Source organism: Macrobrachium rosenbergii, chromosome 4 (genome assembly GCF_040412425.1).
Source record: "Macrobrachium rosenbergii isolate ZJJX-2024 chromosome 4, ASM4041242v1, whole genome shotgun sequence".
In the NCBI taxonomy this organism is placed as follows: domain Eukaryota; kingdom Metazoa; phylum Arthropoda; class Malacostraca; order Decapoda; family Palaemonidae; genus Macrobrachium; species Macrobrachium rosenbergii.
Genome location: NC_089744.1, coordinates 45,943,425 through 45,958,375, shown reverse-complemented (window position 1 = coordinate 45,958,375; position 14,951 = coordinate 45,943,425). Strand labels below are relative to the sequence as shown.

General features: G+C 37.0%; 1 protein-coding gene across 8 annotated transcripts in view; it reads left to right on the top strand.

Moving 5' to 3' along the window:
- The window catches only part of Tomosyn (syntaxin-binding protein tomosyn), a 991,423-nt gene that overhangs the window by 575,666 nt on the left and 400,806 nt on the right, over window positions 1–14,951 (top strand). For all 8 annotated transcript variants that reach the window (XM_067096189.1, XM_067096177.1, XM_067096169.1 and 5 more), the window contains exons 3-4: window positions 3,558–3,740; window positions 6,805–6,939. In XM_067096189.1, coding sequence (XP_066952290.1) covers window positions 3,558–3,740; window positions 6,805–6,939 — 318 coding nt within the window. The remainder of the gene's footprint in view (window positions 1–3,557; window positions 3,741–6,804; window positions 6,940–14,951) is intronic.

Here is a 14,951-nt window from a genome sequence, read left to right as displayed (position 1 = left end):
ATATATATATATATATATATATATATATATATATATATATATATATATATATATATATATATATATATACAGATACATATTTATATATATACACATATACATATTTATATACATATATACATATGTATATATATTTATTTATTATATACGAAAGTAGTGAATATTAGACTAGCGCCAGTTCGGGTGGTCCTCATGCCTAGTGGAGATGAGGAATGCCGTTAGACAAAAAAACAAATTTTTTAAGTTTTCCCTTTCATATGTATATTAGATTCTTTCTGGTTTAAGGATTATGTATGAAATTATGGAGAACGTATTTTTGTCCCTGATGGCTTTTTGTACAGTACGTGCTGTCTTTTTGGTGTTACGTAAAGATTGTTTTCTCCACAGCCTGTGATTTGTGATGCCGACGTACGCATTGAAGCATGCAGTACCTTTATGCTATCGGAAATTAAATACTGGACTGGTTCGTATTTTTTTCACAGCTGGTGTCATTCAGCGTCACATTCTTTACGGTCGCGAAATGACATTTGTTCATTTTTTCCCCCAGTAAAAGCCTACTTGGCTGTATTATATTCCGTTAAGCTTGTTCGAGCTGATTGACTGGATCATTTTTCTCACAATGTCGTTATGACTTTCTTTTGAACAGCCACCGAATTGTCCTTGTATGGCTGCCGTTTTTAATCCCATAACTGTATTGGAAAACTGTGCTGAAATCTCTCTCGGTTGATAGTATTGCTACGTTGCATAGTCTTTCTTGGCTCATTGTAAATCTCTGAGACGTTTTGATTAAGTATTGAGAAGCTTAGGTACCCACTGAAGCAAATCTAAATCTGTCCATTGAGCAACTTTCTCGGTGGGATTGTTTCAGCAATCATAGCAATAGCAGTGAACTTTGTGTACTTTGCACAAATGTGCTGAATTTGTTCATTGATAAAATCACCTTTTGCAATATCCAACAATGTCTGGATGTGCAGGAGAGCAAATCGATGGTGAAAAGCACATTCGTTTTTATTGTACGTTTTTGGTTTCTGCCTTCAGCTGATCAGTTGCTTCGAGTTGTTCACTGCGTTTGTCCCTTGTACAAAGGGACACTCTGCCCAGAATGTGCGTCCTCGATTGCCTTTGACATTAGTCTCGTTTTCCCTGGCAAACTAGAGCCAGTGTTCTCAACTTTTCAACACAGTGGTCAAGCGAAAGCCCCGTATTGCTGCAGGTAAATTTGAGCGCCATGCACTCTGCTTAGTACTGGGCTCCAAAAATACAAAAATGAAGGGAAAAAAGATATGTTATGACGCAAACTGACTGATTTCCTGCATCACCCTTCGTTTTAGAGGTTTCTTCTGGCCCCTCTCAACACTTAACAAAGCTATTATTTCCTCCAGAAAAAGTCACTCACTTTTGTTGCCTTGTTCCATTTTTTTTTTTTTTACTTTTTATCTCTTAGTTCCTTCGTTGTAAAACCATTGCCTAAGTTCCGTAAACGCTTAAAAAATCATATATGTATGTATAATGTATAATATATAATGTATATATATATATATATATATATATATATATATATATATATATATATATATATATATATATATATATATATATATATATATATATATTGAACCAGAAGAACAAAGGTGAGAAAAACAATCGTCAAAGCAACCAACTAAAAAACAGTTGTGGATATGCCAGAGAAACAGCATTCACCAAGCATACACTGGCAACGTAACAGAATCCAGTTTGAATGGTGTGGGAATAAGAAATTGGATGGAACGTCATTTGGCGACCTTCTGAGATTTCGATAGATCAGTTTAGCGATCGGATTGTCACCACTTGCTTAACTAAAGAAGATCACGTTGTGTTTCACAAAAACAGTGTGTGCCATGATCTGCAAATATGTGTCAAGGTGAAAGGATGTGTCATTCTGCGTAGTCATCTTCTGTACGCGTCTGCAATTTAAGGATTTTTTTGACGTGAGGAGGATTTCGAAAATGGCGCAACGGAACCTGGAAGTGGCACTTACATCACGAAGGTGAGGATGGAGGTTTGAGGAGGAGCAGCCTGAGCAGCAGCAGCTTGGCTACTGGGGCCCGTTGCAACTCGGTGATATTGTGATTTTTTCATTATGATTTTGTATGCAGTTATGGAACATTACAGTACCGCTATCTCCAAACCAAAAACCTTGCTGTAATTGTCAAATATCACGTGGTAACGATTATTTGCCCCACTGCACTGTGTTGAAAAACTGGGTAGAATGTTCGAACACAGAGATAGTTTTGAGTTATTACTAGTTTTTTTTTTCTTTTGAAGTTTTGCGCCCAGGGCCCTCGCCCCTGTGGCCCCCGCCCTTACAAGTTACTCCACTAATTCAACAGTTTCTTATTGAAAAATCGAAATCCCTGTCGGCTTGATAGCCTTTGCTTTAAGGATTGAGTGGTTGATTTATGGTTATTAAAACTGGGGTCCTAACATCTAGGTTATTGATGCCGTAATGAATTAAATAGGAAAATAAGCAAAAGTGTGAAAGAAATTTCATGTAAGAAATACTAAAAATATATATACGCAATATATCTGTAAATACATATATACTATACATACATAGACACATTCTGCATATGTATTGTTTTAAGTTGTATTGGTAACACTCACCTGGTCTTACAATAGAAAGCGCTAGTCTTTTCAAAGCAGAAACTTTATATTTTAGTCTTGGGAGAATATTCATCGCAGGTCTTTTGTTCGTCTGCCCTCTTGATTAAATGAATCATCCCTAAAACAGTCCTATTTTCCTAAAATGTATCTTTTATTTTTCATTTGATGTGTGGTATTCAGAGTAGTTTTTATTGTCAGATTTTTCTAACGAGGGTTTTCCTGCTCACATTTTACTTAGTTTCCGTTTTAAGTTTTTCACGTCAATAATGAAACTTCCTTTCATTATTGCCAAGGAAAGTCTTCTCTCGTCAGAATACTCTGCATTAGAGATTATACTGTTGAGGTACTTGTGCATGTATTGATATTTGTATGTATGTTGTATGTAAGAAATTTACATTAGAATGAATAATTTTTCATTGAAGCACAATAATTCTCCCTTACTTTCACCTTGATCATTCTTCCATTGCCATTGTAAATAATCATATTAATGTTCCTTTAATATATCTTGTCGTGCTGTCTGTGTGTTCATGTGTTCTTAAAATTTTTACAACGAATACCAAAGGTATTGGTAATTTAAAAGTTTTAGGATAGCTCTGACCTTTGAGAGAGAGAGAGAGAGAGAGAGAGAGAGAGAGAGAGAGAGAGAGAGAGAGAGAGAGAGAGAGAGAGAGAGAGAGAGAGAGAGAGAGAGAGAGAGAGAGAGAGAGAGAGAGAGAGAGAGAGAGAGAGAGAGAGAGAGAGAGAGAGAGAGAGAGAGAGAGAGAGAGATTGCTTGTTTGGGGTGATGAAGCATAACCCATAAGGAGCCCAAGGGTATAGAAATGGGAAAGTCGAAGTAGGGAAAAAATGCCAAAGTTAGTCTATTGAGAGGATTATTTGAAATGAAAAGCCTTTTCCTTAACTTCTAACAACAGTATTGGCCGCCCTGGCGTGGACGTGCACGTCCGACACGAGTCAGAAGCTGCTGTACTTCACATGCTCTTCCTCATTAATGAAGGAGCCCTCGTCGCTGCCACAGCTGACGACGCCATCCACTTGTGGAACTACCGACAGAAGCGCCCAGAGATTGTCCATTCTCTAAAATTTCAGCGAGAAAGGTAAGTGTCAGGGAGGTCCTCCTTCGAGTTCACTGAGGAAGATAAAGTTCAGGAAGGTTCTCTCCAAGTTAAGAGAGGTAACCTAGAATCAAAGAGGCCATCAGATTCTAGCGAGAAATGAAGGAAAAGGAGGTCCTTTCTAGATATCCGAGGAGAAACCAAGAGTCAGGAAGCAATTAGTTAGATTTCAGTGAACAGAGAGGAATCAAGAAGATTTTTTAAAATTACAGAGGTGAACTTAGGGCCGTGGAGATCCTCCTTAGATTTCTAGATTTCAACAAGAAAGCTGAGAGTCAAGAAGGTGCCTAACAAATTCTAGAAGGAAAACCAACAGCAAGAGAGGTCCTTGGCAAATTACAGTGAGAAAATTAAGAGTTTGGAAGGTTCTTTCTCAATTCCAGAGAGAAACTCAAGTTACAGAAGTCCTTGGCAGTCTGCCAAGGATTTCACTGGGAAAGGTAAGAGTCAAGGTAATTAAAAGTTACGAAGGTCCGCATTAAAATCCAGCAAGAAAGGCAAGTCTGAAGGTTCTCCGCAAACTCTAGTGGGAAAATAAAGCTCCAGAGGGCTCCTCGTTAGAATGCAGGTAGAATGTTAGAAGTTACGACGCTCCTTCCAAATTCCAGCTGGAAAATTGAAGATGCAATTGTGTAAGGCATGAGGCAAAATGCCTCTTAAGATTTAGGTGCAAACCAACTGTTAGTAAGGTACTCTCCACTTCCAACAAGAAAGGTAATAACCCAGAAGTTCCCCCCTCCCCCTTAGTTTCCAAAGGGAAAAACAAAGCAATAGTTCAGAAGGTCATTGTCAGATTTACCAGTAAAGAGGATAAAATGTGGGGGAACGTTCTCTTCAAATTCCAGAGGGAAAATCAGACCAAGAGTCAAGGAGATCCATGTTAGTTTACGAACGAGAAAAGTAAAATGTAAGGAATTTTTTCGTCCAATTCCAGATAGGAAAAACTGAGCAAAAATCAAGGAGTTCCTTGTCACAATATCAGAGAGAAAGTTAAAACGTCAGGAATGTTCTCTTGAAATTCCAAGGTGAATAACAAACTAGAACTCAAGGAGGTACTTCGTAGGTTATTAGCACGAAAGATAAAACTCCGGGAAAGTTCTCTTAAAATTCCAGAGGGAAAGCAAAGCAGATAATCAGGGAGGTTTTTGTCAGATTACCAGCAAAGAAGGTAAAATATCAAGAACATTCTCGCTCAATTCCGGAAGGAATAACAGAGCAAGGAGATCCTCATCAGATTACCTGCTAGAAACGTAAAATTTCGGGAACACCATCTTCTAACTCCAGAGGGAATAACAAGCGAGAGTCAAGAAAGTCCTTGTCAAATAAAAAGCGAGAAAGATAAATGTTGGAAGCGAACACCTCAGATTCAAGAGCAAGGGCCAAGGAGATCATGTCACATTACCTCCGATGAAAATAAAATTTCAAGAACAGTATCTTCATATTCATGAACAAATAAAGCAAGTGTCAGTGATGTCCTTGTCAGAATACCAGTTAGAAATGACAAAATATCAGGAATATTCCTTTCAAATTCCAGAGTGAAAAACAAAGCAGAAGTCAATGAGATCCTTTTCAGATTATCAACGGGCAAGATAAATTGTCAGGAACGTTCTCGACACATTCTTGAGGGCAAAACCAGAGCAAGGGTTAAGGCGAACCTTCTGATTACCAGCTGGAAAGAAAAATTACGTGAGATATTCTCTTCAAGTTCCAAAGGAAATAAAAAATAAAGCAAGTCTCAAGAAAGTCCTTGTCAAATTACCTGTGAGAAAGTTAAAATGTCCTGAATGCACCCTCAAATTCCAGGAGGTGAAAACAAAGGAAGAGTCAGGGAGGTCCTTGTCAGATTGCTGGAGAGGAGGATAAAATATTTAAAACGTTCTCTTCAAATTTCAGAGTGAAAAACAAATTAACTGTTAAAGAGGTCTATGCTGCAATACCAGCTTGACAGATAAAATGTCAGGAACTTTCTTTTCAAATTCGAGAGGGGAGAACATATCAAGAATCATCAAGTTCCTTTTCAGATTACAGGCGAATAAGATCAAATGTCAGTAACGTTTTATTTAATTCCAGAGAGAAGGGTGTAGAAAGAATCAAGGAGGTCCTTGTCACATTACAAGCAAGGAAGACAAAATGTAGGAACATTCTCTTCATATTGCCGTGGATACACAAAGCAAGAACCAAGGAAGTCCTCTCCAGATTGCCAGCAAGGAGGAGGAAATGTCAGGGACATTCTCTCCCTGTTCCAGAATTAAAACAAAGCAAGATTATTACCGAGAATGTTAAAATGTCAGGAACATTTCTCGCAAACCAGAATCTAAAGCAAAGTAAGAATCAAGGAGATACTTGTCAGTTTACTAGCGAGAAGAGAGAATCTCAGGAGAGATCTTGGAATTCCAGAGGCAAAAGCAAACAATAATGAGTCTGGTAGGTTCTCCATAGATTCAGCGGGAAAGTTAAAAGGTGAAAGTTCTGGTCAAATTCCTGAAGTAAACGTAAGATTCAAGGTCACATGCCTTTGTGATTTATTTGAGTTAGTCTTCCATCAAAAATGTGTAAGGTACCAGCAAAGCAAGGGGGCCTTGAGGAGATAATCCTCACCCTGTTTGGTGAAACCACCCAAGAGATAATCTCCTATATTTATATATATATATATATATATATATATATATATATATATATATATATATATATATATATATATATATATATATATATATATATATATATATATATATATATGTGTGTGTGTGTGTGTGTATAAACAACGAAATCTGTTTGTTTTCTGTAACTTAAATCTGCTTATGAAATCATTTCATATTCTAATTGGTGCAAGTAGGTGTATATTTGTTTTTACATATTTTTGTAATTAAGATGTTTTCCTCAGTGGTGAATCAAGTTTTAACAAATAAAGTATTCCCCTCCTCCGTGATGAATCAAGTTTAAAAAAAAAATATACCACTACAAAACTAATACGTTTTCATTTCAATAGAGCTCACCAGACTTAAAATCTGGCTTCTTATTTTTGTCATACTTATTTTCATTTCAGGATCACGTGTCTGTTTCTCCCCTTCCAAAGCAAATGGCTGTATGTGGGCACAGAACGCGGCAATATCCATATTGTCAACATAGAGGTCTTCCAACTTTCTGGTTACACTATCAACTGGAATAAAGCTGTTGAACTGTAAGTTAATTAAAAATCCTCATTTCTGACTCACTGTTAATCATGTCAGAACATTTAGAGTATTGTTGCTGATTCTTAGTAGTCATTGCCAGAGACTTGACTCTTGACAAGTTTATAGACAGTTTCATTGTTTTGAAAGTCTTATCAAACATTTGGTGTGTGTGTGTGTGTGTATGTATATGTATATATATATATATATATATATATATATATATATATATATATATATATATATATATATATATATATATATATATATATATATATATATATATATATATATATATATATAATATATATATATATATATACATATACATACATATACATATATATTTTATTTTATTTTATATATATATATAAATACTGTATATACTATATATATATATATATATATATATATATATATATATATATATATATATATATATATATATATAATATACAAAATATATAATAGATATAATGTATACATATATATATTATGTATATATGTAATGATATGTGAATAATGCAAATATAACAGAACCAGTGATATAGAGAGAGAAACAAGACATTGAAAGAGAGTGAAATTAGAATAAGAATAAAACGAACGGAGAGAGAGAGAGAAATAACGAAGCAGAGGTAGTAACAGCACTTCCTGAGTTTTGCTCTTGTAGCCTAATCATGGGCGGCGCAAGTTAAGCTATGGAAATCATTAATGAATGTTTACACATCTCACCTGTGAAACTTAGCTTTTAACTTTAGCCGGAAATCTTGACTTCCAGTAATGTAAAAAGAACCTCCTTCGTAGGAGGAGTCAGTTCAACTAATCCACCCAAAAAGGACTTCCTTAGATAAGTCTTCAACCAATTAGACGTCTGCCATTGGCTGGACAGAAGCTGTTGCCCATCTATTGATGAGATGGGCGTTTTCCAATCAAGAACCTTGAAAAAGCTAGCTTGAAGAGGAAGAGAGCAGAACAGGGAAGGAACAGATAGAAGCAGAGAGAAATACAGCCAGTATAGCGAGGTCATAGGCCTCACCAGTTGTGGGTTGGTAACCAGAAGATTCAAGAAAGCAAGCCTCACACTGACTTACACTTTGACTCATGTCAATTCACTTAACTTGTAAATAATTACTGTATATTTTGCTAAGTGTTAAATGAAGTAAAAAGCTGCACTGTGTCTTTCTAAAGCCTCCTTTGACTCAAACATTACTATAACTAATAACAAACAAAGCTACAAACGAACTACAACAATAAAAGCAACTATAAAGAAAGGAACATCATAATAAAGGTACTAACAACAATACATTAATAACAAGCATCAAGTGAATTGGTGAAATAACCATTACAAATGGTGCCAGCGGCATAGGATCTGAGACGACATAAAAGTGCAGTGTGACCAACAAACAGTTAGCCTACACACAAAAATTTCGTAAGTGATGAAGTGAACCATAATGAAACGACAAGTAGAACTCCAAACATGCGACGAGGTGAATCATAACATTATTGAAAACAAAGATTGAACCACAAGAACGCAAGCATCCTGCTACAAACGCCAAATTCCGAAACACTTATGAAATTCTTGTGTGTGTACTCTGCACTTTTACGTCTTCTCAGATTCCACTATAGCTGGCACCATTTATGTTATGCTTTCTTATTTGTTGCCCATGTAAAGAAGTTTATTATTTCCTTTATAGTTAGATGCTCTATCGTTTCTGGCTTTGTCATTGTATGAGCGTTTGAGTCTCAGGAGGCTTTAGAAAGAAACAGTGCAGCTTTCTTATTTCATTAACACTTGATGAAATATACAGTAATTATTTACAAGTTAAGTGAATTGACATATGAGTTGAAGTGCGAGTCAGAGTGTGAGCCTGGCTTTCTTGAATCTGGTTACCAACCCACAGCTGGTGAGACTTGCGACCTTACTCCTTTAAGGCTCCTTTTCTCTCTGCTTCTATCAGCTGTTCTCTCTGTCTCTCTGCTTCTCTTCCTTCCCCTTTTGAAGGATTTTCAAAATGGAATGCCCATCCTACAATAGGCGGGCAACAGCTGTCCAGCCCTTGGTAGATGTCTAGTTGGCTGAAGACTTACCTAAGGATGTCCTCTGGGTGCAATTAGATGAATTAACCCCTCCTTAGTAGGTGGGACTAATTACGTCACCGGAAATCTTGATTTCCGACGAGATTGAAAAGGTCAGCTCCGTAGGTAAGGTGTTTATGGGATTCCTTTATGATTTCGATGGTGATTAATCTTTGCCAATGCTGCGTCAGTGTTGGCCTACATGATCACGACACTCCTGCTTCAATCGTCATTCCTTCAACAGTTTCAGTAGATTTTACTCGCTCCCTATTTAGACTACCTGAGCATGACACATCCTGTTTTGCTATTCCCTCTGTTCATTTTATTCCAATCTCTCTCTCTCTCTCTCTCTCTCTCTCTCTCTCTATATATATATATATATATATATATATATATATATATATATATAATATATATATATATATAAATATATATATATATAATATATATATATATATATATATATATATAAATATATATATATATATATATAATATATATATATATAATATATATATATATATATTGCTACAAATGTTCGGGGATACTTACTTGACTCTGGGCAGCAACAGATAATGCAGAGAAGTTCCTTTTATTTACTACACATCTGACTCATTATTAGAACCACTCATAGACCAAGCAGATTAAATCTATGGCTTAAGACCTTCTTCAATTGAGGAATTTACGTAAACTCAGGGGTTCTCTCAACTAATTATATTTACATAACAACAAAGATCAGAAGAATGACCAATTACTGGGCAGGTAATAACAAGGGCCCACTAAGTAATGAGTCCTACAAAGGATAAATATTCTAAACTAACGATATCTTCGTAACAGGGAAGATCGCAGTTGAAGGGGGGGAACTGCACATGGATCAGCCGAGAGGTCCCACAGTCGAGACCTATCTGCAAATGTGCAGGACGGTTACTTGCAATAATAATAAGACTCACAAAAGGAACTGAAGAATGCACAGATGGTGCCAAATAACTCAGTTAAACACACTAATTTATATTTTACGTTAACATTGAATGTTCCCACACAAATTACTGAGGTGATCGCACAATGGAAAAAATGAAGGGAATATTAGGTAGAGAATAACAGGTCGTGACTGGCTAAAACCTTAATTCCGACATGTTACTTTAGTCCAGACGACGTTGTCCTTGTTCAATATTGCGCTGGCGATGGAGGAAGGAATTATAATACCACTATAAAAATACACAGTCGAGACCCCTGGGTCGACACGTGTTCAAAAGGGACAGACAAGGATGTCTGTCTCGCGTAGGTCCTTAGCGATCTCTCCGGGGGGGAAACTGGGGAAGTGAGAGAGATTCCTCTTGCAGAGTCTATTTATAACCTCCGGAGATTACGTTGGCTTCTCATCCAGGTGGCGCAGAGGTCAATTTTCGTCATGGTTCCCTTTATGTCGACCGCATGGGTTCCACATGGTGCTAGTCAGCTCATGTGGGTTCAGAATGGGGATGGGGTTCAGCTTTCTCTTTTGGGGCTTCTCCCCCCCATCTGGCTGGATGCAGGGGTACCTGGAATTTTAGGCCCAAGCAGTCACTCTGAACATAAAGAGAGTTAGACTTAACCATTTCGGGGAATGAGAGAGATTTTATGAAGGGGCGAATTGAGACCTCTGTTCTATTAGTTCATGAGGGACATTAATTTTTATTTCTTTTTCAATTACTTTGCAAATGTAAAACAGGTGAGGTTGCGAGAAAACGGCCCCAGCTGTTGCACCTCCCCAACCAAGTTAGCATTCACACCCTAGATCAGGTGAGAGTGATTACCAGCGAGCAAACTCACTTAAATACTTTACTTCACTTCTCTCTCATTTCCCTTTGGTGCCTTATAATTTAACTTAAACTTCTGCGTAGCAGTTAAATTCAAGAGGCAAGCAACATTGTGACATTTACATTAATGCAGAATAAATATTTGCTGCTAGAAATGACATATTTTTATCCTTAAGTTCCTGTTACGTTAATGCAGTTTTTCACAACGAAATGGTATAGTTAACAATGAATTAACACTAGGCAAATTCTAGATACTTCATGCACTCTTAATAATAATCAATTACGAATTTTGCACACATGCAGTTAGTCTGCCTTTAAGAGACGTTACAATAAGGTAAGCGTGGTCATGGTTAGGTGTTTCCACGATACGTGAGCAATGGCTCAGTGCCATTCGGGCACTATAAGCACAAGGTCGTGAGTCTGAGACCCGAGAATTATTACAGTCACAAAGAGAGTAGATGACATGATTCAGAGTAACCAATGATTGTAAAACAGAGAGGACTATTACATATGCCAAAATTACATTCCTTAGCCTATGGGAAACAGCTAGGATCATTTCTTGGCCCAAGACAGCCACAAAGGTAGCCGGATGGCACGACCCCTCTGGCTGGATCAGTTGCCTGCATCTGCGATAATGGCACTGTGCCAAGTTGGCACTCATATAATACTAATGGTGTTGGCATGTCGTATTTTAAATGCATCATGCTTTGGTAAGCATGGAAGGGAAGTCGTAGGACATATACGGATGGCATATCTGTCAATGGCACTCTGCATGGGCAGAAGGGATTAAAGTAAAATGGGGGCCTTGGTAAGGCATAAAATAAATGTAATAGTCAAAAGTAAGGAAGGGACATGTTAAAGGGGAAGAATAAAGGTAGAGTTATAAGGAAAATAGAATAGTGAAGGACCCTGACATCCTCTTCTGGATAGAGATGCCAAAGTCTTTATAGGATAAAGGGATGGCACTGTGCCAGTTTGGCACAGGTACCAGGAGAGCTCGGGAACTCTCTTCAAGCAACCTGGAATTATCCATGCCTGTGGTATTTCCTCCATGGACCTCTCTTACTGTGATGATTTGTCTCAGTCAGGGAATCGGTGGAACCGAGACCGGGGAGGTAATTGAGTGCCACCTGTGTCGACTTCCTTGAGAGTTGACGCAGGGCCCTGCCTTGCCAGCTACCATGATCCGTCTCAGTTACTTGAGTTCATCGGCCAATTGAGATATGGCAGAATCCTTACTTACTGTTGTGTCTGCAGTGGACTGAGACAGAGGAAGCGGATGAGGGGGCGGGGCGTGAGAGGCTCGCAGGTAAGAATGACCAGCTCGGGTACGTGTTGCGAGGCTGCACCTTTGGGTGAGCTTCTGCTGTGGTCAGAAAGTTAAGTTAAGTATACCTTAGTTTTACCAGACCACTGAGCTGATTAACAGCTCTCCTAGGGCTGACCCGAGAGATTAGACTTATTTTACGTGGCTAAGAACCAACTGGTTACTTAGCAAGGGGACCTACAGCTTATTGTGGAATGCGAACCACATTATAGCGAGAAATGAATTTCTATTACCAGAAATAAATTTCTCTAACTCTTCATCAGCCAGCCGGAGACTTGAACTCGGGCCTAGCGAGTGCTAGTCCACAGCTCTACCGACTCGCTCAACGAAGACCTCTTACTGTGAGGAAGCACAGGAGGAATACTCGTCAGCAGACGGTGCAAAAGTCATTGTCAAACCAGAAAAAGAGAAAACAATTGTAATAACAGCTTAACAATCAAAGGGCCCATTGAGGAGAATACTAGAGACCTTAATAAACTCTGCCCAAATGGCTTAACATTATAATAAATCTTATAGAAAATTAATAAATTAATGCTCTAATAAAAAGTTAACATACTGACTATATATATATATATATATATATATATATATATATATATATATATATATATATATATATATACATATATACATACATACATACATCATAAAACAATTTGTGTACATATACACCTATCTATTCATATATATATATATATATATATATATATATATATATATATATATATATATATATATATATATATATATATATACATATATATATATATATATATATATATAAATATATATATATATATATATATATATATATATATATATATATATATATATATATATATATATATATATATATATATATATATATATATATATATATATATAGTCACTGCAAAAAACTCCAACACCCCATTTAAAATGATGAAATATGAGGTCGGACAGGTTCTGGGATTCCTGCCATGAACAGTTTATATTTCCTCATTATATCGTACCTTTGGCAGTGTCGACAGTCTGGCAGCAGCGTCTCGTCTCTTATCTAGACATCCAGTGTCTGAAAATTCAGCAAACTATTTGAATGTTGACTCATTTGCTCCAGGTATATCCTCCTAATTGGCTACTGCAACATTTTGCGCTCTTGTGCGCTTTATGATTAATTATGACTAAAAAATCCTTATCAGTTGAAAAGAAGACTGAGATTGTTACGTTATGGAGAGCTGGGAAGCCGATGAGAGCCATAGCAAAAGAGATGGGCATCGCCATAAGGACCGTGTCCATGTGGTGCAACCACGCCAAAACGGCTGACTTAGAAACTGCACTGCAACGGAAAAAAGGCTCCGGAAGACCAAGAAAGACGACTAAAAGGACAGACAGCATAATGAAAAGGGTTATTATGAAACACCCATCAATGCCAGCAGAAATTTTGAAATCAGAAAATCCCATTTTACTTGGTAATGTATCGGTAAGAACTTTACAACATCGTTTGCAGAAAGAACTTGGTCTCCCCTCTCGTGTTGCAACGAAGAAGCCTCGCCTTTCTATGGCTATGAAGATGAAGCGAAAGAAATTTTGCACAGAATATTTGCATTGGACTGAAAAAGACTGGGAAAGAGTTGTATTTAGTGATGAATCCTGTTTCTATATTGTTCATAGTGCTGGCAAGAGGGTAAGGAGGCCCCGTGGATCGAATCGCTATGCAACAAGATACACAGTCAAAACTGTAAAACATCCTGGTTACGTGATGGTGTGGGGTGTTTCAGTGGATACGGAGGCAGTGGTGGTTTATATTTTCTTCCTTTAAGTACAACAATGAATGGAGAGCGGTATGTGAATGTTTTAGAGAACGAACTTGTCCCTTATAAAGATCTGTTAGGGATGAGAGTCTTTAAAGCAAGATGGAGCCCCTTGCCACAGATCAAATGATGCTAAAAAGTTGCTTGAGGAACACAATATTCAGAAGTTGAATTGGCCTGGTAATTCACCAGACCTAAATCCAATAGAAACTGCTGGGCCTACATGAAACAACGACTGAGTGCCATGGGAGAAGAGAAAACATCCTTGCCCATGTTGAAGGATGCGATCAGGAAGTTTTGGTTTGAAGAAATGGATGCACAGTATTTTAAAGATGTAGCTCATTCTATGCCAAAAAGATTAAGAGATGTACTTAAAAATAATGGAGGAATGTCAAAATATTTAATAAAAGGTAATAAAACAAAAACTTTGCTATTATTTTCCATTTTTATAACAGTGTTCTGATTTTTTTGCATTTAAATGGGGTGTTCAGATTTTTTTGCAATGACTGTATATATATATATATATATATATATATATATATATATATATATATATATATATATATATATATATATATATATATATATATATACAGGCAGTCCCCGGTTAATGGTGGCTCGGTTAATGGCAATCCGGTTTACAGCACTTGTCCAGCAACGAAAATCAGCAATTTTCGGCGCCGAAAATCGCCTATTACTGCTTATTGGCGCCGATAATTGTGTATTGGCATCGATACATACCTAACAGAAGCACCGATAAGCCCCGAAAATCACTGAAAAAGCGATTTTCGGTTATCATCACGCCCCCAGAACAGAACCCCCGCCGATAACCGAGGACTGCCTGTGTGTATATATATATATATATATATATATATATATACAGTATATATATATATACAGTGGCTGCAAAATTAATATTTACAGCAAAAATGCAATAATAATGTTAACATCAAATGTTTGTCAAGTTCAAAATTATGCAGCAGCCATACCACTGTCACCAGAGATTTGTCGTATGGTTAGCAGCTTCCTTGGAC